At 35.9% G+C, this 23,047-nt stretch overlaps 1 protein-coding gene across 2 annotated transcripts in view; it reads left to right on the top strand.

Moving 5' to 3' along the window:
* The first annotated feature begins 3,323 nt into the window (after positions 1-3,323).
* Positions 3,324-23,047, top strand: part of POC1B (POC1 centriolar protein B) — a 29,325-nt gene continuing 9,601 nt past the window's right edge. Inside the window, exons 1-8 of one of the 2 annotated variants that reach the window (XM_010708944.3) lie at positions 3,324-3,495; positions 4,249-4,428; positions 5,517-5,624; positions 6,242-6,357; positions 6,654-6,787; positions 7,582-7,650; positions 9,681-9,833; positions 13,868-13,954. In XM_010708944.3, the coding sequence (XP_010707246.1) occupies positions 3,350-3,495; positions 4,249-4,428; positions 5,517-5,624; positions 6,242-6,357; positions 6,654-6,787; positions 7,582-7,650; positions 9,681-9,833; positions 13,868-13,954 (993 nt within the window). In that variant the 5' untranslated portion in view covers positions 3,324-3,349. The remainder of the gene's footprint in view (positions 3,496-4,248; positions 4,429-5,516; positions 5,625-6,241; positions 6,358-6,653; positions 6,788-7,581; positions 7,651-9,680; positions 9,834-13,867; positions 13,955-23,047) is intronic. The other variant, XM_031553843.1, reaches the window with a different exon arrangement.

The following is a 23,047-nucleotide window of genomic DNA, read 5'->3' as shown; positions in this document are numbered from 1 at the left end:
TTAAATATTTTCAAGAACCAGACTGGCATAGGAATAAATTGGAATCTTTGTCTTTTGGGTGTATTCTCCCCTGGCTATGCATGCACACAGCCTCATTTGGTGCATGTCAGTGAATACTGCGCAATTCTTTCAGCGAATCAGAATGCAAGACCATCATGAATTTACTGTCACTGATTCTTATAGTCAGGATACGTGATTTTGGTAAAGCATCTTCTTGGCAATACTGGAAGACCTTAAGAATACTCAGAAGCCTTTCAGGAAATATTTTACTGATTGTGAGGACTTGAGATAGCACTTGTAGGTATCCACAGGATTTGTAAAGCATAGTGAGGACAAATTGGCAGTGAATGCCTGCATCTCAGACTGCCTGAACAAGGTAGGTACTGAGAGTGTCTCTATAATGTTAACGCTGATGATGTGAGAGCCTGAGTGCAGGGCTGAGTCTGAGCCCTGCAGACACATTTCAGCACGTGTGTACTACCAAATCCATCAACGTGCCTCAAGATGCATGTTCACACCACACAGCTCAGCATGAGCTGTTAACAGGTGAATACACCTGTTAACATCACACCTCAACATATGTGAATGGACTTTTACCCAATATGTGCCTCAGCATGCCTGTTCACCTGTTTTCATTTCTCCTTTCAATGTGCTGTGCCATGCCTGCATGTATATATTTACATCACATTCCTCATCACAATTGAGCATGCGCGTCCTATAGGAAAAGCAGAGCTTAATTTCATTGCAAAGTACCTTAAATGTTTTTCTTGGCTTATTGAAAGCCTAGGCGTTTGTTTAGAGAACAGGAGCAAAGCAGTGTGTAAACTTGACCTTTGCATTTAATCCAGGTCTCCGTTCTTTGGTATTCCCTTCTATTGTGACACATGACCACAAAAACAAATTTTCTAGCATTGTCTTGGGTGGATGTACTGAAAGCCCTGAGCTTATAAACTGGACCAAGTTGCATATTGAAGTAGCCCCAGAGTGGTTTTTAGCTTTCATCTTTCTAGTTACATGTTGCAGATGGTCAGTTATTATCATTGCTACAGCGAGTATTGGTTAGTTGTTTTTCTCTACATGGACTTCTGGTTACATTGTATTTCTGGGAGGAGAATGTGCCGCAGATCTGTGATGTAGCTCCTCTTAAAAAACTGCTCTGGACCTCCTGTACTTGTTTTGTTTCATTTCTGATGCTTTGAATTGGCCGTGGAGATCTGTATAGGCCAAGTACAGTAGGATAACAGGAAACCAAACGTTAGGATACTGGCTTATTTAGCAAAGTGCTGGCAGGAGGTAACATCAAGGTCTGGTCTGTGTCCCTGCCGGACCCCTACATAAGCTGGGCTGGAAGGTTCTTGCTCCTCTTCTTTTGCATGCCTAAATGTATGCACAGTGTGAACTTGAGACAAGAAAAATGCATCAAAAGATGAAGAAACAATTCCTAAGGTTCTGTGCCTGAGTAAGTTGGAGAAGCAGTGTTACAAAGGAGATAAAATCCTGGAAAGTGAAATGAAGAGAAATAGAAGAGTTAATTTGATAGAAGTGATTTCTGCCGCACATTTAACACATTTGCAACTTTTTAAGATTAGATCTGATAATAGAGATTACTTTTGACAACAATGTTGCCCTGTAGATTCCTTCCTAAAATAAAATATTTGACTTCACAGCAAAAAGCTTAGGTATTAACCACATACTCTGAAGTCGATTTCAGCCTCTGAGGCATATTCCTGGTAAGGGGACCTAACTTCCTTTGCAGCCCAAGCTCAAAGGTTTGATTTAGTTTCTTTCCCTGGGCTTATGCTTCTCAAATTGCCGCAGGAAGGCATTCACATTGCCTCAGGAAAAGAGTTCTGCATTTGGTCTACCAGTTATTGACCCTTTCCTGTGCAAGTTCTGAACTCCTCCGTTCTTCTGACCCTGGAGTGGTGTCAACTGGACTTAAACTGCAGCAACAGAAATAATAAATAGCCTTTAAACTTCTTGGTAATGAAGAGGTGATTTGAAGAGAGAAACCTCCCTAAGGATGGAGAGAGTTTCAGCACAGGCAGTGGGGAATCCAAAGGAAGAGCAAGGAAAGTTTTTGTTGGTGTCCCAGAAAAACATGAATGTCACTGCTTGTGTCATTAGCCTTGAGATAATCCTTCTGTTGGAGTGCAAGCAGCAAGAAACCAAGCTTTAAATTTATTATACTGTCATCTCTTAAAATATTTCCTTTAGTTTTAGAACTGGAAGCAAAGAAGGCTAGTATTTGAAGGTCTGTTGGCAGTCTGTGAGGTACTTATTCATGTTCCATAGGTAATTGGCAGTTCATACATTTTAAATTTTAGGAAACATCCATCTTGTATGTTCCACATTTTCAACATGACTCCTTCAAATTTTATTTTGGCTTATTTTTCTTTTTTTTTTTCCTTCTTGTTTATGCCGCTCTAGGTCATGTTTTTCTGAATCAAAGACAAAAATAAAAATCACTCAAGTACCTTTAGCAAAAGCTTATGTGAAATAAAGAGATCAGAAAAGTTGGAATGGGGGTGTGGTTAAATAGTCTATGCTTCTGTCAGATTTACGTCTACTGATACGGGTATTGGGAAAGTCTTGTTCTATCCCTTCTAGCAGAAGCCATTTTAGGAGGAAAATGCTATCTCTGAGCCAAGTTTCAAAGTCTAATATTTTATTTAAGGTTTGCCTTGACACGTGTGCTAATAAACTTCTTCATTTCTTCAATTGCTGCCAGTGCTATCCTGGTGCCTGAAACAGGCATCTGTTTAGATACACAGGCATCTTTAGGTACACGTTCTTTAGATTCTTTAGATACACATCTCAGTTTAGGTATATGAAGTATTAGGAATGTTATATTGAGTTTAAGATTGTCTGTTTCTTCTGAGTTAAGTAGTAGGTGCTCAAAAAAAAAAAAAAAAATTCATCTCAGAGAACAAAGTTTCTGAACTTACCATTGAAAAGTTTCTCTTGTTTTTAGTGACCTTCTTAGTATTTGCTAACACAGTATCTGGATTCATACTCATGGTATGCGTAATGTTTGGCTTGCTTGCTCTATATGTGGGAGAGCTAGCTGTTAAGCATTATTAGCCTTCACTTCCCTAGTCCTTTCATATCCTTGCCATAAATTGGTGGTGATGTTTCTGGCTGCCAGGCTTCTATTGAGGCCAAGCAAACCAATCTATCAACTGAAACCCAGTAAATTCTCCCTCCCCAAATGCCCTCCCAAAATAGCAAGTTGATGGTGATTCCAAATCTGTAATCATATGGTCTGATTTTTCAAATAACAATTGTCAGACATTTAATATGTTTTAACCGTTTCTTGCCAGCTACCTCTTCTTTGGATAGGTGTCTTATGATATGGAAGCTGAAGAAACAATGCAGAGCTTACAAATTTGTAGGTCACACGGATGCTGTGACCAGCGTGAATTTCTCACCAGAGGGGCAGCTACTTGCTTCAGCTTCCCAGGATCGTACTGTCAGACTGTGGATTCCTTGCATGTGAGTGTCACTGGGAGATGCTAGCCATACGTTTCTTTAATGTGTAATGTGAATATTGGGGACCTTTCATGGTACATGTTTCTGTTTGCTTCTCATGTCCCAGCCTGGGTGTTGACAGATACAGAAGAGCACAGGTAGTGTGATTCTTTACTGTTTATTCTTCTAGGAAATAGTTTAGCAATTTAGAGATTATAATTTCATGAGTGTGCAGGAATACACTTGGTAATATACTTCTAGTTTAAAGGGTGTATTTCTTTTGTAAGAACTGCATGGCTGTACTTCATTTTGGAGAGACAAATGATGAAAGAAACAAGAAGTGTTTTTAAAGAAAATATTGTAATTGATTTGTCTTCTTAGACTTATTTTCAAGCAGTTGTAATTGTGAGCTATCCAGGATGACCTTGGGAAGAGTGGTGTTGTTTTAACTCTTAAACATTTTGTAGATTACTGTATCAAAATATTCAATAAATCCTTTTTCAAATACTGCATGGAGAATGGAAATGATAGTTGCAATATTTTCCAAATATTGGTCTTCTTAAATATGATCACTTTTAAGCCTATATTCTAATATTTTATCTGCAAATAAGGCAAAAAAATATTGACAGCAATGATTTAGCCAGTGTGTATTGCTTTTCTCTATTTGGATGAGATGTAGTCTTCCAAGTAGATAATTTTTTTTTTTTCATTTTTTAACCCTATTTTTATTTAATGGTGTTTTTTTGTTTTGTTTTGTTTTGTTTTGTTTTTTTCCAGTCATGGTGAATCGTCAGTACTGAAAGGTCATACAGCATCTGTCCGTAGCGTAAGCTTCTCACATGATGGCCACCTTCTAGTTTCAGCATCCAATGATAAATCAGTAAAAATATGGAGCGTTCAACGTCGGCGCCTTTTGTTTTCACTGTTTCAACACACTCACTGGGTTCGCTGTGCCAAGTAAGCTTTGGTTTTACTCTCCTCAGAGGGGCTTTCATGGTGGATTCTGTGTTCAGAACTCCTTGAAAAAGATTTTTGTTTCCTAAAACAGAACTAAGAGAGGAAAAATCTGTGAATGGTATAAGCTGATCTATTGCTAATAATAAAATTGTAATAAGCCAATATCTCACACACACATATTTTGCATTTATCTCCAAATTAAAATCTGAAAGTTTGCTGTGTGTTAATATAGTACACACATAGTAAATCAGCTATTGATTCTTTATCCTTTTACTCTAAAGGACATTTACGTCTTAGGTACTGAGTAAAGGACATTTAGGTCATATATCACTGAGTGTCTTGTCTCCTTCCACTATCCTGTATATGTCTGTGCTCTGGTAACAGCTTAACTTTGCAGCATTCACTTATGTCTAGTTTCATTATTCGTGGCAGTAATTTTCTTAACTATTCTTCAAACAATAATGGCATAAAAAAAGGTCATGAGTCAAAGTGAGTTAAATTTACAGAAGTGGAGAAGGTAAAATAAAGTCTTTGTACTGAAAGCTAAGATTAACATCCCATTTAAGGCAGAGCAGATTTTCAAAGACAAAAAAAAAAAGATTGTTCTTTCATAATTTCTTTCCATATTAATGGCAAATCTCCAGCTAAGAGGCCCACTTTAAACATCTTGGGGAAGAAACATGATACTTGTAAAGCACTGAAGCCCTATAAAATTCCAAAGTATCTAACCTTGAAAAGAAAAATGGAAGCTGTTGGAAATCACAGTTTTCTGTAATTATCTCATTGGTATCTGAAATGCCAACCTTAGGCTGCTGTTACTGTTGTTTTTTTCTCTTTCCATCACTTATGGGTCTAGTATTTATTGTAGTTGTCTGTGAAATGGAAAAAAAAAAGTGTAGAGGGAAGTTTACGGTTTTATTACTTCCTAAAAAATATGAGAAATTCAAATGTTGTTTGAATGCTATTCATTCTACTTCTGGGTAGACTTTCCTGGTTCTGGTGTTTTTCTGCTTGTGTCTAGAATACAAAGTGACTGATACTTCTCAGACTAGCATTCTATACATCTCCAATTTCTATACATGTTCCAGATTTTCACCTGATGGAAGACTAATAGCATCTTGCAGTGAGGACAAATCTGTGAAGATCTGGGATACAGTAAATAAAACATGTATTGATAGTTTCATAGATTATGGAGGGTAAGTGTTGCTATAAAAAAAAGTGCAAGTGTATAATTCTAATAAGATTAAAGTTGTGTTTTGTTTTGTTAACGTGTGCTATATTTGAAGATAGGTTGTAAGTTCTTCTATCACCCATATAAGCTAAAATAATTAATTTTTTCATTTTCCTAAATAATGCTATTTAATATTGGAACTTTGAGAACTCTCTACTTGCTGTTGAGGAGGAACGTATTTTGTTAGCTTCAGTAATCTGCCACATCTAGGTATGGAGACATTTATTTTACTTCCTACTTAAAACCTCTTGATTCTTGTGCATATCAATGCCACTATGGTCAGGAATAGATTTTGCAGCATTTTCTTCTAGGAGCTTTGTATGCAGGTATCAGTTGTGGATATCTGAGTCAGTAAGCAGTCCTTAAAAAAAAAAATACAACAAATAACAAAAAAACCCAGATTGTACAGAATCATCAGCCTTAATTAGTCTATAATTTATTAGGCACATTTTGTTTACTCATGCTTATTTAAGTTCCCTGGAAATTTAAGTGAGGTATTTCTTACATACTCAATACTTTATTAAAAAAACAAATATTTCTACCAAAACAATTAATCAGTCTATTTTTGTGAATTATATTTAGGTTTCCAAATTTTGCAGATTTCAACCCAACTGGTACATGTATAGCTTCTGCAGGTTCTAATCATACTGTGAAACTGTGGGATATTCGAATGAACAAGCTGCTACAGCACTACAAAGGTAAAAACAGCATCGTTTGTTGTGTTTTAGTAAGGGTGGGACTCTTTGTTACAGAACTTTTATATATGTGATTTCATTCCTTATTGGAGAAAGTAAAGAAACAGATCATGCTGGCATTTTGTAAATAATCTTTTTATAGCCCAGTGACCCTAAAAAAAAAAAGAAAAAGCCTCAACATAACCTGCGTTCCGATTATCCTAAACAAACATTTCTTTTAGAGTGGGGAAGTAGAAAAGATCACAGAAATTGTGTATATTTCCTTATATAAACTTTGAATATTGTCTTCTGTATATTAGTTCACAGAGCAGAAGTTAACTGTGTATCGTTCCATCCTTCTGGTAACTATCTCATCACTGCTTCTACTGATGGTACCCTTAAGATTCTGGACCTCTTAGAAGGAAGACTTATTTACACACTTCATGGACACAAGGTATACACCATAAACCTATTAAAGTGGAGATTTTAATAAGTTTCTCATTTTTTTTTTTTAAGTGAAAGTAACATTTGCAATGTCTTGTCATAGTTGAAGATTAAATTTCAGTGAATGGCAAAGTTTTGTTGTGTTAGTACACCTTTCTACAAGTGTGTAAGGAAGCACATCAGTTTTGGCTACAGCTGTGCAATTCAACTGTCAGTATTGCATGCATGCTTAACATTGAATAATGGTTTGTGTTATGAATTAATAATTCATTTTGGAGAGTTAATTATTTGGAACATTAGGCTTTTGTCTACTGGAAAAGAGTGTGGAACACTAGGCTTTTGTCTACTGAAAAACAGTGCTCTCCATAGGGGGAAGCTTATGGAAGATATTTTTTGTGAAGAATGATAGATTTTTTTTTTATCCTTTTCCTCCTTATGCAGAAGAAATCTTAAGTTTGATAATGAATCTCTCAAACACTTTCTCTTGAGAAATGTCATATATATTTGATCTTTTGTTTGTTTCTTTGTTTAATTTCACATAAAATCTACGGAAAGTGTCATCTTTTTTTTCAGTATCTATTACTGAAAAATAGATATATAAATGAAGCATCTTACCAAGATGTGCAACAGTAATGCATCCGTCAAATCATGCAAAAATTTTTATAGCTTATTTGCTCCTTTATTATTGAAATTGTTTTTTTTTAAAATATTAAATAACTATGATATTTTTTTTCTTTTTCTGTGTATTAAAATACTATGACTACAGTCATAGCATTTTACTCTGCTATTTTGTTTTTCCTTCAGGGACCTGTCCTTTCTGTGGCCTTTTCAAAAGGTGGTGAAAAATTTGCCTCAGGTGGAGCAGATGGTCAGGTTTGTAGTGTAGTCTTTTGAAATTAAATGTCTTCTCAATGTTTGTTACAGTTAATGTTAATTAGAGTATGCTGACATTCTTGGCATTTTGTCTAAGAATGTGTTATCCTAAAGTTAAATTTGGGTAGAAAAGTGGTAAATATGTTATTTAAAAACTTAAGCTTAACTATGTTAGATTGGATATTATGAGAAGGAGATAATAGGCACTTCTCTACAGGTCATTTGATTTACAGTAACAAAATGGTTTGTAATAGAAATATTTCAATTGTTGCAGTTCAGTGTCAAATAAGTTTTTTTGCAAATAATATTAATTCATACACACTCAATTTGTTTTTCTCTTCTTTTAAAGCCACTACTTTGTTTTTGCTTGATGTTTCACGTAGCACCCTTTCTAGAAATGACTTGAAAGCATTCAAAATAAATAATTTTTAAAGAAGGAAAAAAAAAAAGATGCATTGTATTTCATAGAGTTGATAAGAAGGACTGCTAAGATTTGCAAATATTGAAAAAATGGAAATGCTAACAAACATCCATTTTAAATTTTTCAAGCTAAAGGGAAAAAAAAATGTACTCCTTGAGCCACTAGTATAATCTTTTATTTTTTTTTATTGAAATTTTCATATGAAATTTTTTCTGTTTCTGAAGACAATTTTGATTCTTAAGGAATCCTGAATTGTCCTTATTCTCATGAGCACTTTCTTGGAGCCTAACAACCTCACTAAGGAATAGGATGGATGGCCACAGCCAGAGCGTTGCAGTGACTCTGTGTCCAAATGAAGGCTGGTGATGAGTGGTTTCCCCGAGGGGTCTTTCTTGGGACCAGTACTGTTAAATATCTTTATCAACAATCTAGATAGTGGGATTGTGTGCATCCTCATCAGGTTTGCTGATGATACCAAACTGAATGGTACAGTTGGTGCAATAGCAGGAAGGGATGCCATCTGGAGAAACCTGGACAGACGTGAAAACTAGACCCACACGAACTGAATGAGGTTCAACAAGGCCAATTGCAAGGTGTTGTGTCTGGGCAACCCCAGATATGGGTGCAGACTGGGAAAAGAACTTCTTGAGATCAGTCTTGTGAAGGACTTGTGGGTCCTGGTGGATGAAAAGCTGAACATGAGCCAGCAATGTGCTCTTGCAGCCTGGAAGGCCAACTGCATCCCAGGCTGCATCAAAAGAGCTGCTAGTAGGGTGAGGGAGGTGGTTGCTCCTCTCTTCTCTGCCTTTGTGAGGCCCCACCCGGAGTACTGCATCCAAGTCAGTGGCCCCTGGCACAGGAAAGGTGTGGAGCTGTTGGAACAGCTTCATAGGAGGGCAGCGAAGATGATCAAAGGGCTGGATTATTTATAAGGAAAAGTTGAGGGAGCGGGGCTTGTTCAGCCTGGAGAAGGGAAGGCTCTGGGGAGACCTCATTGTGGCCTTTCAGTACTGCACTAAGCGATCATGGAAGATATTGAACTTGAAATGAGCTTGTAACAATCCATCTACTTAAGATTATACTAGAAATATGATTTAGATGTAGTAGAATTTCTGCTTACAGGTTTGACCTTTCTGATGTTTACATATTTTTGCTTTTTTTCCAAAAAACATTTTTAATAGTTGCTGTAAATACTCTTGCTCTTTTAAGCAAGTGATTTTTAAGTCAGACCATGCAGAGTGGACCATGCTCCAATCTCTTTTTTTTTTTTTCTAATTCAGAGGATAACTAAAAGAAATCAACATTGGTCTTCTAGAAATTGCCATCTTCTGCTAAGTGTTATGAACTTCTTTTTATTAATTTTTTCTCAGTATTTAAAGACATTTATTTAAAGACAAATATTTAAAGACAGAAATAATGAAACTTATGCTAAATTTAATTAAATGACTTACATTTCCAATTACTTTGTTACATGAAAGAGATTCCATACAGAAGTGTCTGTATTGTAGAATAGATCAGGCTTGTTCTGATGTTGTGCTCTATTGATGCTAACAGCTATCAGTGAGTAGACTCAAAATAGTTACTTGCTGACATAGTGGCTTTTTTGCAGGTATTACTATGGAAAACCAACTTTGATTCATTTGATTATAAAGAAGTTCTTAAACACCACATTAGAAGAATACAGACTGATGACCCTCCTCATCTTCTTGATATTTACCCAAGATCACCTCATCTCCATGATGAAAAGCTTCAGTCAGTTGAGGTGAGTGCAATAAGTGCTCCAATATATAGGAAACTGGAAACTTACGAACACCATCTGTGTAACATTTATAGTTAAATGTAGTCTGTAAGTACTAAAAAGCTTTTTGTTGCTGTGTATGATATTTTGGGAGTAATCATAGCTTACAAATTCATATTAACATTACTAGGCTAGTTGATATTGGCAAATAAGTTCTTACAGAATTCCTTTCATGTTTCTTGTGTAGGTCTGTATCCTTCTAATTAGAAAAAAAAAAAGTGCATACTGGTAGTAGTCTGGTTTCTACTGAAGTACCCTACTGAACTGTTGCAGAAGATACCTCGATGAGCAGGACAAAGTAGCATTGTTACTGAAATTCAGAAACTAGATTGTCACAAGTTACCCCTCTTTCCAAAACCTTTAGATGTTGTGAGAAGACCCTGTTATTGATCTAAAAACATATCAGGCTACATATCCACTACTAGGGTAGTGGAGTTCTTTCATGTCATTATGACATAGTAGGTCCATGTAGTCTGATTTCTTGCATCTTGTTCTGCAGATGCTTTGCTGTCAAATCTTCTGTTAGGAAGCCTTAGAAGTACTGGGAGTTGGGGAACCAAAGTGGTATGTTGAATACTGTCAGTTTGGAAAATCCTGTTGTCAGGTTGTCTGATAGTTAAGCTCAATAGGTGAATACTACAATGCTATAGACAAGACAATTGTTTGTGCATAAATCACCATGGATATGTTTGTGACTGCCATTGGTATATCTGGATAGCTTTTACTTGGTGATGATTACCTACACTTTTATATCTTTGATATTCTCCAGATGTCTCTACTGTCCAAAAGTTGAATCCAGTATATAGATCCATTAATTATTTGACTTCTGTCATTACTAATAGGGCCCTATAGAAATTCACCATTATCTGTTTTTTATTCAAATAAAATGCTGCTATGGTATTTGTTTCCTTCTCAGACTTTTCAAAGACTTAAACTTGACACTGAGAGGTGCCACTGTGTGCCTCTGCAGGCGTATTTGGCTTTCCCTATTGAATGGGCCTGAGCATGAGGACAGTATTATTACACCTTTGTAGAAAGCACAGATATGCAATCTGAGTATTATAAAGATTGAAAATATTTTGGTGGAGGTCAGGAACCCCAAAAGAATCCATCACTAAGTATTCTCACTTATCTGGTTTGTTATCAAGTTAGATGTGAAACATTCTGATCGTGGTCAGAGTAAGAGCAGGGTAATTTTTTGTATGACAACTTGATAAATAAACTTTTCTCATGGACAATGCTGTATCATTGCAAGGTCAATGAATGAAGTGTAAGTCCTGTTTGTAGCAGCCTTCAGTATCAAGGGTCAGTGTTTGAACAAACTCAGTCACAGCATTTACCATCACATTTAAACTACCCTTCCTGCATCAGCAGTTTGCTTTAGGATCTGTTCAAATTGCATACACTTAAAATACTTAAAAGCTAAGAACACAGGTTAATTTATAGTTTCAGGGTTTGGTTGAGTTCTTTTCAAGTTGATTTTTCCAGACTACTCAAATGCTTAGCAAATGAATGAGTATTTACTAAAGCAATCTTCCTTTTTTTTTAATTTTCTTTTACTCCTGGATCCTAGGCAATCAAGATCTGGAAAAGTGTTGAATTCAGGCTACAGATAAACTAAGGTTCGGAAGCACCTAATTATCTTCACTAAAAGAGCAGATAAGGGAAATCTGATATTTGAACGTCAGGAAATTATTTACAAGCCAGTTTTGATGGATTTAGTTTAACCTATTATCTGCATTTCTGCATGGTTGTAACATTTGTAGCATTTTACAGGCTTCTGGGTTAGCTGCTCCCAGGGAGTATAGTAGTCTGAATTTTAAGACACAGCTTTGAAATATATTCTTGACTTATAAATCTTTATGGCTGTTCTTCAGTTGCCCTTCATCTATGCAATTCTTGATTATTCAGGAAACAATACACTAGGATCTGCTTCACTTTTCTAAAGCTTGTAACCATTACAATTATTCAGACAATTTGGAAATATAAGTAAGTGACTTAAAGTGCTCACTTTTCTCCATTGACCATAGAGGTAATCTTAGATGACTTGCTCAAATACAGCAGTATGTCTAAGTTTAAAATGAAGTGAACCCGAGTCACTGTCTCCTTTTGGAGCTAAGGAACTGTTGAGGGTATTTGAAAATAGTGTGCTCAATCAGTAGCACAATTTTTCTGCAGTATTCCGAGAGATGTGTTCCACTTGGTGACAATTATAGAAAGTGAAATTTCCTTTAACATGTTAAAATCCCAGTGCTATCTTTTTTTTAAAGATAAGTGTTTCCATCTTCAGCATGATAATCTAATGATAATTTAGTTTCTCATTAAAATTTCAGCGTACTTTCAGTTGCAAATATTTTCACAGATGTTTGAAATCCACATGCACACTAGATGGCAGTAGAAATAAGAATATATGGCTACTGCTTGTTTGCCTTGAGAATTCCAGTCTATGGAAAAAACAAGTGTTAATCAAGTTCAAAGCTAAATTTCTTCTTAATATGTTTGGAGAGGTTATTTAACAGCTTTTCTAGGAAATGTTTTGCATGAGTCATTTAGAACTTTATCTTTTAATTTTATTAATTTATCAATTTGCTATCTTTTTATTTAGCATCGCTGTCTTCTTATGAAAGATGAATTTTTTTTGTTTCTTTTCTTGTTTGATTTTTATCCACTTTAAAATGAAATAGATAGAATTAATTCCACCTCTGCTAAGGCTGCTGTTGGTCTATTGATTAATAGTTGAAAAAGGGAAAGTTCATTTCTCTTTGCTACTCCAGACTTCATGGTGATGTGAAAGTCATCTAGTCCTTCTTTATTTCAGCCTTTACAAACTAAATGAGCTTCCTTTTCACTTAACATATTTAGCACAAGAAGCTGGATACATTGGGCTGTAAATCTCCATAACTGGCAGTGGTTGGCACAAAACACAATTTCGGGCCAGCAAAATATTTGGCTTTTGTGCCTTCTTATAATGCATATGTATACTAATTTTTCCATATACAAAAAGATTATTCGAGGGCAAAGGGAGTGTCCTGTATTAGTATGGTGCAGGTTTTTATCTATATGGTGCTGAACTATAAGGTTTTTTAATTGTGGTAATCATGAAGGTAAGTGATAGTGTGAATGTTGTAAGTATACTAGCAGTGTACATGCTGGAAGTCTCTGTTTTGGTGAAGTAAAAATCTACAGAATAATTTTTAAGTCTGTATGTTTCAGCTATAGTGAAGTGGGAACAATTTGGTGTGAACCATGGACAAACTAGAGCAGACAGCATGGGTGATGCAAACACATGACAGCTAAAGCTTTCTATAGTTTCTTTATTTGTAGTAATGGAGAACATAAACTAGCTCCAGAACTGAAAACCTACTAGCAGTGTTAATTTGGTATTCCATATAAGACTAGCTTCACTCTATTTCTGCCCTGTGCTAACACTGATTCAACTGCCTAAAGTTGTTCACTGCTCCAAGGATGACGTTTTGATATGGTACAGATTCTTAGGTGTCTGTGTCAATTAAAAAGAAAGCAGTATAACTTAGCAGTAGCACATGTCAAAACTGCAAAAACACTTTCAAATGAGTTATGCAGTTTGAAATTTTTTATGAATAATTCCTATTGTTTAGTATTTCAGCAGCAACATTGGTCACTTTTTTTTTTTAAGTTGGATGATTTTTGAGGTGCTACCTCATGATCATGGTAAATCTATGTCAAGCTGGTATTTTTGATTTAATTTTTCTTGATTTATCATGAAACTAAATGTTTGAATTAGTTTTGAGGAAACAGATGTTTATAAAATATAAATGATATCTTTAATAAATGCATGTCTGGATTCTCTTTCTGTACTATATGATTGCATTTTATATTGTTGTGAATCAGCATCCTTCCTTTATTCTTAAGGCTTGTTTTTAGCTTGTGGCGAATAGCAATTCCTCACTGAAGCTTTCAGTCTTATTTCCCTTCTTGTACTGCTGGAAATAATGAGGACTGTAATTAATTTTCAACAGGTCAACCCTATGTTTGATGTGGCTGATACACAAACAGTTGACCCACCTGTTGTAGAGATTAGTTCCTCTCCATCTTTTGGTACTCTGGTAAGTTGTCTTCTGAGCCAGAATGAAAGAAAAAAAGAAAGAAAGGAAAAAAATAGCACTGCTTAGGTAGCTTAGATTTAACTAAAGATGTTACTGATTTTTTTATTTTTTTTTTTTGTCTGTATGAATAATGTACATTTTTAATAAGTTGCTGATTGTTCAGAGCTCAATATTCCAACTTCTCAATTTAAGCTTTTTCTTTTTACAGTTCCCAAGGCTAACCAGAAGATGGTGTAATAGTGAAGCTTCCACTCTGTACTAGTAATTTTAGTAATGTACTAAGCAGAAATTCTAATTAGAAGCCCATGTTAATTCTATCTAGATATTGCTGTTAAAATCTGGCTTTTTCTCAGACAATTTTTGTAGCTGTACTTAGCTTCAAATAATGAGAAACATTATAATGAGTAGTTGTCTCACTGATGAGATTCCAGTAGAAATTCCAGTTTTTCCAGGGGAGGAAAAAAAAAAAATATTTTAGGAGAGAAATATAGGATTAGTTCCTTCTAGTGTTAGCTTTTCATATGACATTGTTAGAGCATGTGGGAGGAGAAGGATGAAATGTTTTAACCATAGTTTTGTAGGAGGAGAAATATGCTTTTCTAGTTTCAAGTCCTAGAAGATGTACTATTCTAGAATTGGTTTAAATGAAAATATCTTTTCATTCTGAATCTGTTCATGGGAAGGTATGATTTGTATCTTGAGCAATTTTAATTACCATAACAAGAATTTGTGCAGCTGAGGGGTCAATACATATCAATAGGCAGCAGGTGTGGTTTCTGCTGTTTTCCTTTGTTGTGAATGCTTTACAAAAAGGCATGTTGGGAGGGTAGTTTATAAAATGCTTTAAGGTCGTTCAGTGAAAATCATGATAGAGGTTCACATCCTGAAATAAACCTTTCCTTCAAAAACAAATAAAAATAATAATTCAATTTGAGAGATGGTATTCAGGTCACTCCAAAAGTAATGCCTTCTATTTATTTCTGTGGAAACCACAACAGATACAAAGAGCACAATAACACTACTTGATAAAGCAAATGTTCAGCTACAAAACACTGTTTTTCAACATAGTCACCAGCACTGGGCAGTTCACATGGATGAGCTGATGAACGTGCTCTTCATTTCATGGTGTGACAGCTGTGCATGGCCATCCAGAATGAGGCTTGTCTTTCATGTCGCTGTTGCCACACACTGCCTTATTGTGCTCACATCCACTGTTTGGTCTCCATAAAAATTCAGCAAGCATGGATGAGTGTCAGTGGGTGCAATTTTTTCTGCACTGAGGAATTCAATGACACACCTCTGCTTCAGACACACTTTTATGTCAGATACGACTTTGTCAGACTGCTCTTCTTCTGCCATCTGTCATATGGCAACAAAACGTAATGGAATATTGGTGGGAAGATTCAACCTCTAATGCTATACCACCAATATTCACCTCTGATGTTGTGGGCCAACATAAAAAAATAGGAGGGATTACTTTTGGAACAGCCCTGAAGCTCCATGTATTTTAAGTTGCGGTAGTTGATGTGTTATGTTTTCACAATACAATATGGATCTTTGAGATAATTTCAGTCAAAAGTAATTTGCAGACTCGCAGATGTCTCTTTAGGAGGCTTGACAGATTGAGGATTGCAGTGGATAAAATTTATTGATTGTCAATTCAAAATATGCCTTGTTCACTACTTCCTGTTCTTGATACTGATCACAGAATCCAAATGTACAGCTGCACTGTAATTCTTTGTTATGTACCTATAAATCTGCCAATCATTTAATCTCCTTCCTTAATTCATTTAATATGAAAGCAGTTTATAAAATTTTATGCCCAGAACTCATTCTGGGATTAACTTGACTCGCTACTGACAGCATTCTCTTCATTTCAGTATAGTTGGCTTTACATTTTTTATTACAGAAATGTTGCTTCAAAATTCACATTCATCTCTTTTGACAGACAGTAATCACTATGTTTTGTTTTTGCATTATCTTTATCTCCTATTCAGCTTTGGTTCTCACCTTTCTGCATCTCAGTATTCAGTCTGCATATTTTGTCTATCTAATGTTGTTTCTGTATCCTTGCAATTCAGACTAGAGACACAAGGACAACTGCTTTATCTTCCATATTTTTTTCTTTAGCAAACTTTCCACTCCAGCATAGTAAGTAATACTTTGCAAAACTCTGGTCCTCCCTGCTTTATGTCATCTTACCTTTTGAGTTATCATTCTGTTCAGCATCTGTGTGCCTTACCTACATCTATTGTTTGTGGAATGATTACCTGTTTCTTAATTGGGTGAACCATCCAATATCTTGGTTGCTTTCAAAGCTATCTCGATTTCCCTAGTATGTAGAGGCTTCACGTTTTCTTTCTAAAAGAAAGGAAGATGCTGGATTTCTTCCCATCCCACCTTCACTGCCAGCTCTACCTCCTGGATACTATTTGGCATCGTGTGAATGGTACTGTGTTTGTGTATCTGTGTATTAGAAGATGTCATCAGCCTCTGGTGAAGCTCATTTTCTTCCCTGATGTGTTACCTCCAGCAACATCATACTAAACCCCTGGGTTACTCTTTTCCTACTGATTATCAAAGATAATATAACTGTATATTATTTTCTTCAGAAACTTGTCAAGACGCATCAAATCCACTTGTGGTTTTTGGTCCTACGTTCATAGGAAGTACTCTGTTCTAGGCTCTTGCTCTTCTGATAACTGAAGTTCTTAGATCAGGTTATCAGATTACTTTACAAAAGACCACCATTTAGCTGCTTTATTCTTTTTCAATCATTTTTATTTAGCTTAAGCAATTCTTCATCCATTCTGATTTATTTAGAAAGAAAAATACACTCCGTACTTATGTATCCTTAAGGATTCTTGATCAGTGTAATTGGAGGTTTAGGTTGGATATCAGGAAAAACTTCTTTACAGAAGGGGTTGTTAAACACTGGAATAGGCTCCCCAGGGAGGTGGTTGAGTCACCATCCCTGGATGTGTTTAAAAACCACATGGATGTGGTGCTCAGGGACATGATTTACTGGAGGGTTGTTAGAGTTAGGGTAGTATGATTAGGTTGTGGTTGGACTCAATAATCTTAAAGGTCTTTTCCAACATGGGCAATTCTGCGATTCAATGATAGGGCCCTAAGGAGAATTTACACAACATCTTGGCAATTCCCTGAGCCACTAGTGGTAGCCAGTGATAGTACAGCAGACGTACTTAACTGTTTCTATGGAAGATGAGAGTTAAAGCCTTCTTTCAGATCACTGTCTTAAGTATTTAAAGACAAACTTCTCTAGAACAAATGAAAAGCTTGTGTAGGATCTGTGATGAGTTTCCCCTAGATCCCTGAAAGATCTCCAGAGAGAATGGAAGTCTATACCAAACCATATAATGTTTTGTTGAAGCAAGAAGTATACCTTTTCCTCCCTTCTGTACAGATAGATTAGAAAGAACATCTAATTTCATCTGTCCCCTGCCTTAAAGCAAGGCCAACTTGGATGAAGTTCTGAAGGACCTGGTCCAGTTCTTTTGTGAGTGTGTGTAACGATGGAAGTCATGCCACCCATCCAGGCAGTTTGCTATGATGTTATACTGGTGAAAGTATGTGTCATAATATGTAGCTAGAATTTACCATGTTCCAATTTATCTGTTGTCCCTAATTCTGCCACAGTGATTTTCTCGTAAATTTTTGGCTCAATCTTCTCCATTTTTCACCCATTAGATATTTTAGGTGGCAGTAAGATCTCCATGTGGCCTGCCTTCTCTGAAGCTGAGCAAACCTGGTTCTCAGCCTCTCCCTGAATTTCATGTGTTTCAGGCTCTTGATCATCTTGCTCTTCTCCCTCTGGATTTATCCAGGATGTCAGAATCTGTCAATGTACAGTCTTGTACTGAGAAATACCAAACTGGGCACAACTCTAGATAGTTAAGGTGCAGCTTCATACTATAGTTGTTTATTATTTACAACTACACAAATTATTAAACTCCGAGCAGCATATCTTTTCAATATTTGTACAAAGTTATATGGTATAAGGCCAGTTATTTTCAACCCTAGTGAGTAGTATGCTTTTGTCTAAGATCCAAACTGGAGCAACTTACTTCATGAACATAGTAATGGGAACATAGTCATTGTGTCAGTGTAATAACTTAAATGTAATTATCAGTACAGAGCTACTTTCTTTTGAACTGTAATCACAAAAATATTAAGAAATCCTGTCAATATATTGGTATTTTCAGCAAAATAGCTTTTTTTAGCTATTTTTTAGCTAATTTGATGATTCATTTACTTGTTTCCTGTGTGTTACTGAAATGTATATAAAAACAAGCTGTATATTCTGTGTAGCTAGTTCGCATAATGCCCTGACTTTTCTGATGTTAAGGGTGTTTATATGTTACAGTTATTGAAAATGAGGTATGTGCTAGCCTTTTACACTTCACGTTCACTGAACTGGGGTCAAGTTTTTGGGGCTACATGAGTGGGTTCTTTTTCACCTCTATCTTACTGAAGACCCTGAAAACATTACTGCCTCTCTTCCAACCACTCTTTTCTGTGTAAAGCTTCTTAACATTGCCTTTGTTTTTTGAGCTATTGAAAAGGAAAAAATGGAGGTCTTGTTTCCCTTTTTTTTCTTTTGGTATGTAAGCCAATACACTCATAACCTCCGGTCCCTGATAAGCCGTTGGGAACAAGTGAAAGTTGATGATGTCTCAGTAGTTTTTACTGACAGCAGCAGGAAATCACTGTAGAGGCTCTCTAATGTTCCATCCCCTGACCTTGCTCATGTAAACAGGATTTGGAGGAAGCAAAGCAATGTACTGTAATCTGGAAGTCAGAAAGTCTGCACTGACTGTGAGATGTTTGCTGTTCTTTCTTTTCCAGTACTGGTTAACACTGAAAGAAAAATGTGCTTTTTATTTATTGCAGTATAGATTGTTAAGACTGTAGATTAATTATTGGAAGGGGAAAGATTGTTCCTGTTTGGGACAAAAGGAACATGCTGTGTTTTAATATAGGAAGTGACCAAATAAATTCTCCTCAAAACTTGTAAAATATTCAAATAAAAATGTGTAATTTTTATTCCTTGAGATCAGGCATTATTAGCTAAGCTGTATTGCATTTGTAGTTGGCCTCTGGATGCAAAAACAAGTATCTATATTCTCAATTTATCCTATACACATGCCTTCCTTGGTACGTATTTCAATGCCTAGGTATTTTTGACACAATTTTTAATGACTGTATTTTGAGTACAACCAAAAAATAAACAACCCCTTATAAGTTGTCAAGTCGTGTCAGCAATTACAAATGCAAAATTTGCATCTAGTTCTTCCATCTCTGTGTATATTAAGGTTTACAGAACTATCCTTCTAATGGCAACTTCTTTTGAAAAGATCTTCATGGAATATTGTACTTTCCTTGCATACCTTAACACAACTTTAGAATTCTAACAAAGGGAATAACAAAAGAAAATTTATCTTAAAACCTAAAATCACTGCATGTTTTACTTACTGCACAACTTCAAATATATTGTGATTTACGTCCTTTCCTAGCTCTAACCTTATATGGAAATAAACACCAGCCCTTTTCAGTAAGTTTAAGGCAAAGGGAAGAAGAAGAAAGGAGAAAACAAGAATTTTACAGCTAGATGCAGTTTTTTTGTAGATTAGTATACTAAACTTTAAAAGGATCTTCCAACACAAATGCCAAAAGAATGAAGCAAATGGAATATTGAACAGTGAAATTCTAAACTTTTAAATGTCTTCATAGATGTGCAGGCATGTTTAGAAAAAAAATGTGTATTTAATCCTAAAGGAACCATGATTTAATAATACTAACATAAATAATAACATAAATAACAAAGGTCAAGACACATAAAAGTGAACGTAGTGTTTGCAATAGAAGAAGAATAAGATCCAAGTGGCCCTTGCATTTTGCAGTGGTGATATTCTACCACAGCATGTAACTGCAGGTTTACAGGGATAGAACAGGAAATGTACTAATGTGCTACGTAATTAGGTAATAATATATGTCTTGATGTTCTCTAATAGGATTCATTATATTCTTTGAGTGAACTGGAGCTTCAGAGAGTTGAGTTTTCATTGCAGACAGAATTCTGAACTTGAGCACTAGAGAGTGCAAGAATATAATATTTCTTATACTGCTTTTTAACCTGCTTTCCCAGGGAAACGTAGCTAATGAGTTTATACAGTTTATTTGTCTCTGTCTCATCTCCCTAATAATTCTTGAATTGATTTTTTTTATGAACAAGTTTTGAAATCAGGAGCTGGCAGAATAAAGAAACTGAAGTCAGTGCTGCCACTAAATTAAAAACAGGTGGGACGTGACACTCTGACCCCACTGATGCTGGACTAAGCATGGACTAGCAGCAGGTGACCTGTCCTGTAAGAGTGTCACTGTACATATGGAGGGAGCTAGAGTAGGACAAGAAATTCAGGAGATGGACCTAACAGAAACCCACTCCAGTGTAAAAGATTAAGCTTCAATATTTAGTTTTTTCACAAAGCAGTTTAATTATGTTGCCATTGCCCCACAGTGATATTGTTTACACGTGCTGTTGCTGGACTTTCCGTACCATTTTTTGACATTATGGGCTTCCTGTAGATGACTTGGAAAACTGGCAGTATTTTGCTTTGTCTGAGGTCGTAGTCGTGACAACAGTGCAAAGCCTCAGGAATGCTTCAGGTTGATCCACGTCTTTATATTGTTCTTTTAGCAAATCAGCACTTTTCTGGGAACTAGGGGCCTGGAAGTTCCAGGTATTATTTCTGCTTCAACTTCCTGAGATACTGTACTTGTCTGTTCTGACCTTGTCTGCCAAAGTCATGTTTCCTCCTCATATCTGCTGGGAATCCAAGCTGTATTCACAGTTCTCACAGCTGATTCTGAGGCATGTAGAAAATGCTTGACAGCTATCAGCCCCCACATCCAATAACAACTGGTTCCTTCCTCTTCCTGGGGAAGTGTAACATCCTCTGAGAAGAACTATCCCCTGAGGAATGCACGACAGCAAGCAAGCCTTTCACACAGGAAATTACTACTATTGCACTTGCAGAAAAGTGTCTCTGTCACTTGGATTGTCAGTTTATAATGAGCTTCCTGCTGACCTAGATAATGATTTACTACTGATCTGAGTGCCATTTGTGAATCATTTAGCTTAATGGAAGTAAATGAAGTTAGCATTCAGTAGCTCTACTACTGTAAACACCTGTTATAATTTGTTTTTCATTCATTAGCACAAGTTAAGTTTTGAACTTCTTAGTATTCATGGCATTTCAATAATTCTGAGATCCCACATTTTCTGAGACAGAGAAACAAGGGAATGTTTGGCTTGGTTCATAGTGTGTGATTCCCTTAGAAAAGGTTACAAGGTTTTATTTTTGTTTATCTTAAACTGAATAATAAATTTGTGCCACAGGTGAAGCGTGCCAGAAAAGGTGATAGTATGCTCTTTACTTACTCTATGTTCTTAAATATTACTGGAATGTAAGCTCAGCACAGCGTGCTTTCAAATTAGTTGTGCAATCTTGAATATAAAATTAAGTATTTATAATAAATATGCTATTAAAGTGATTAATGCAAGTTTGTTACTAAAGGAACTGCTTTAACCATGTTTAAATCTCTTCTTATTTTTCTAAATAACGGGGCTTGAATGAGTGCTACCAAATTCTATTTATCACTGAGATTACAGTGATATGTAAACAGAGGATACTTTCTGCTAGTTTGCTGTGAGAGTTTCTTGCTCCATGTGAGACAATGGAAACACTGAGTTGCTTAAAATGGGACTTGCAGAGACTTTTAAAATAAAATTCAGTACCAAGAGCAGAGATGTTTTTCATACTGATCTCATCCAACAGATGTTTGATGCAGAAAAAAGTGTGAAAACCTTTTGGTTCCATCTTCCGTTTAAACAGTTTTGAGGTCTGAAATTAGGTAGAACAGTGCTAAAGGATGATCTCACAGTCATTTTAACTTAATAACTGTTTTTGTTTGGTCAGTTGCATCCAAGTCAATTCCCTGATCTGCGTAGCTATTCAAACACCAATACCAGCACAAAAGAAATAGTGGGAAAAACGATTTGGAGATTAAGTAGGTTAGTGCTGGCTGTAACTCAGTTTAGGTTAACCTGTGTCTGTTGAGCCCATGTATTTAGTCTCAAGAAAGACCACCTGAGGTGATTGTACTGTAACACATACAGATGTGTTATATACATGGCACATCTGAGCATAACCTTTCTTAAGATACTGTCCAGGGAGAAAATATGAACAAAGCAGGTGGTGGTGGTGGCTTCCTTTTGTTGAGGCAATAGGTGTCTTGGGTTCAGCTCTCCTTTGCAGCTTTAGAGGGTTCAGCCTGCTTTCTTCCATTTGTATGGCTCTACCTAACTAGCAAGAAATGAAGACAGGAACTGAATGGAAAAGATTACTTTTCCAAGCAGTGATTTGTTTTTAGAGGTGTTTTCCCATTTCTTACACATTGCTTTGGAAGTATAGACAAAGAATTTCTGTCACATTTTTACCAGTGTAATGTAACAGTATAATATGACCTTTTGCTCAGTACTTTCAGGTAGCTAAAATTATATTGAGGCTACTGTAGTTTTTCACTCAATAACCTAATCATATTTGATTTTATCATTTTGATCAGTTACATATTATGATACTGTAATTCTTTTCCAAAACATCTACTTTCCAGTCTATAATTTGATAGCACCTTCATCTCTGCGATCTTACCTTTGAACATGATGTTGCATTTGGATGGTTCAATGAAATCCGTTTGCCAAACAGCCCTGACTATTTTAGATAGCAGTTTCCAGTATATCTCTTTTACATCAATATCTCTTTTACATCATCTGTTAATTTCACGTTTCTCATCTTTTTTTTTCCTTCTCAAATCATATTGATTTGCATTATGTTATGTCTTAAGTATTTGCTAGTTATGTTGTAAATCAACTTCTCACTGTTTTTCCTGACATTATTCTCAAGCCAACTGTGACCTGTGACCACACAGTTATCCTGTTTATCCTTTCTAAATATTGATGGATTGTTAGCTTCTCCATTCTCTTGGTATTTTTCCAGGATAAAAGCAAAA

This window comes from Meleagris gallopavo, chromosome 1, assembly GCF_000146605.3.
Source record: "Meleagris gallopavo isolate NT-WF06-2002-E0010 breed Aviagen turkey brand Nicholas breeding stock chromosome 1, Turkey_5.1, whole genome shotgun sequence".
NCBI classification, from domain to species: Eukaryota; Metazoa; Chordata; class Aves; order Galliformes; family Phasianidae; genus Meleagris; species Meleagris gallopavo.
Note: the sequence above shows the minus strand (reverse complement) of the source record. Positions and strands in the feature narration are given on the sequence as shown.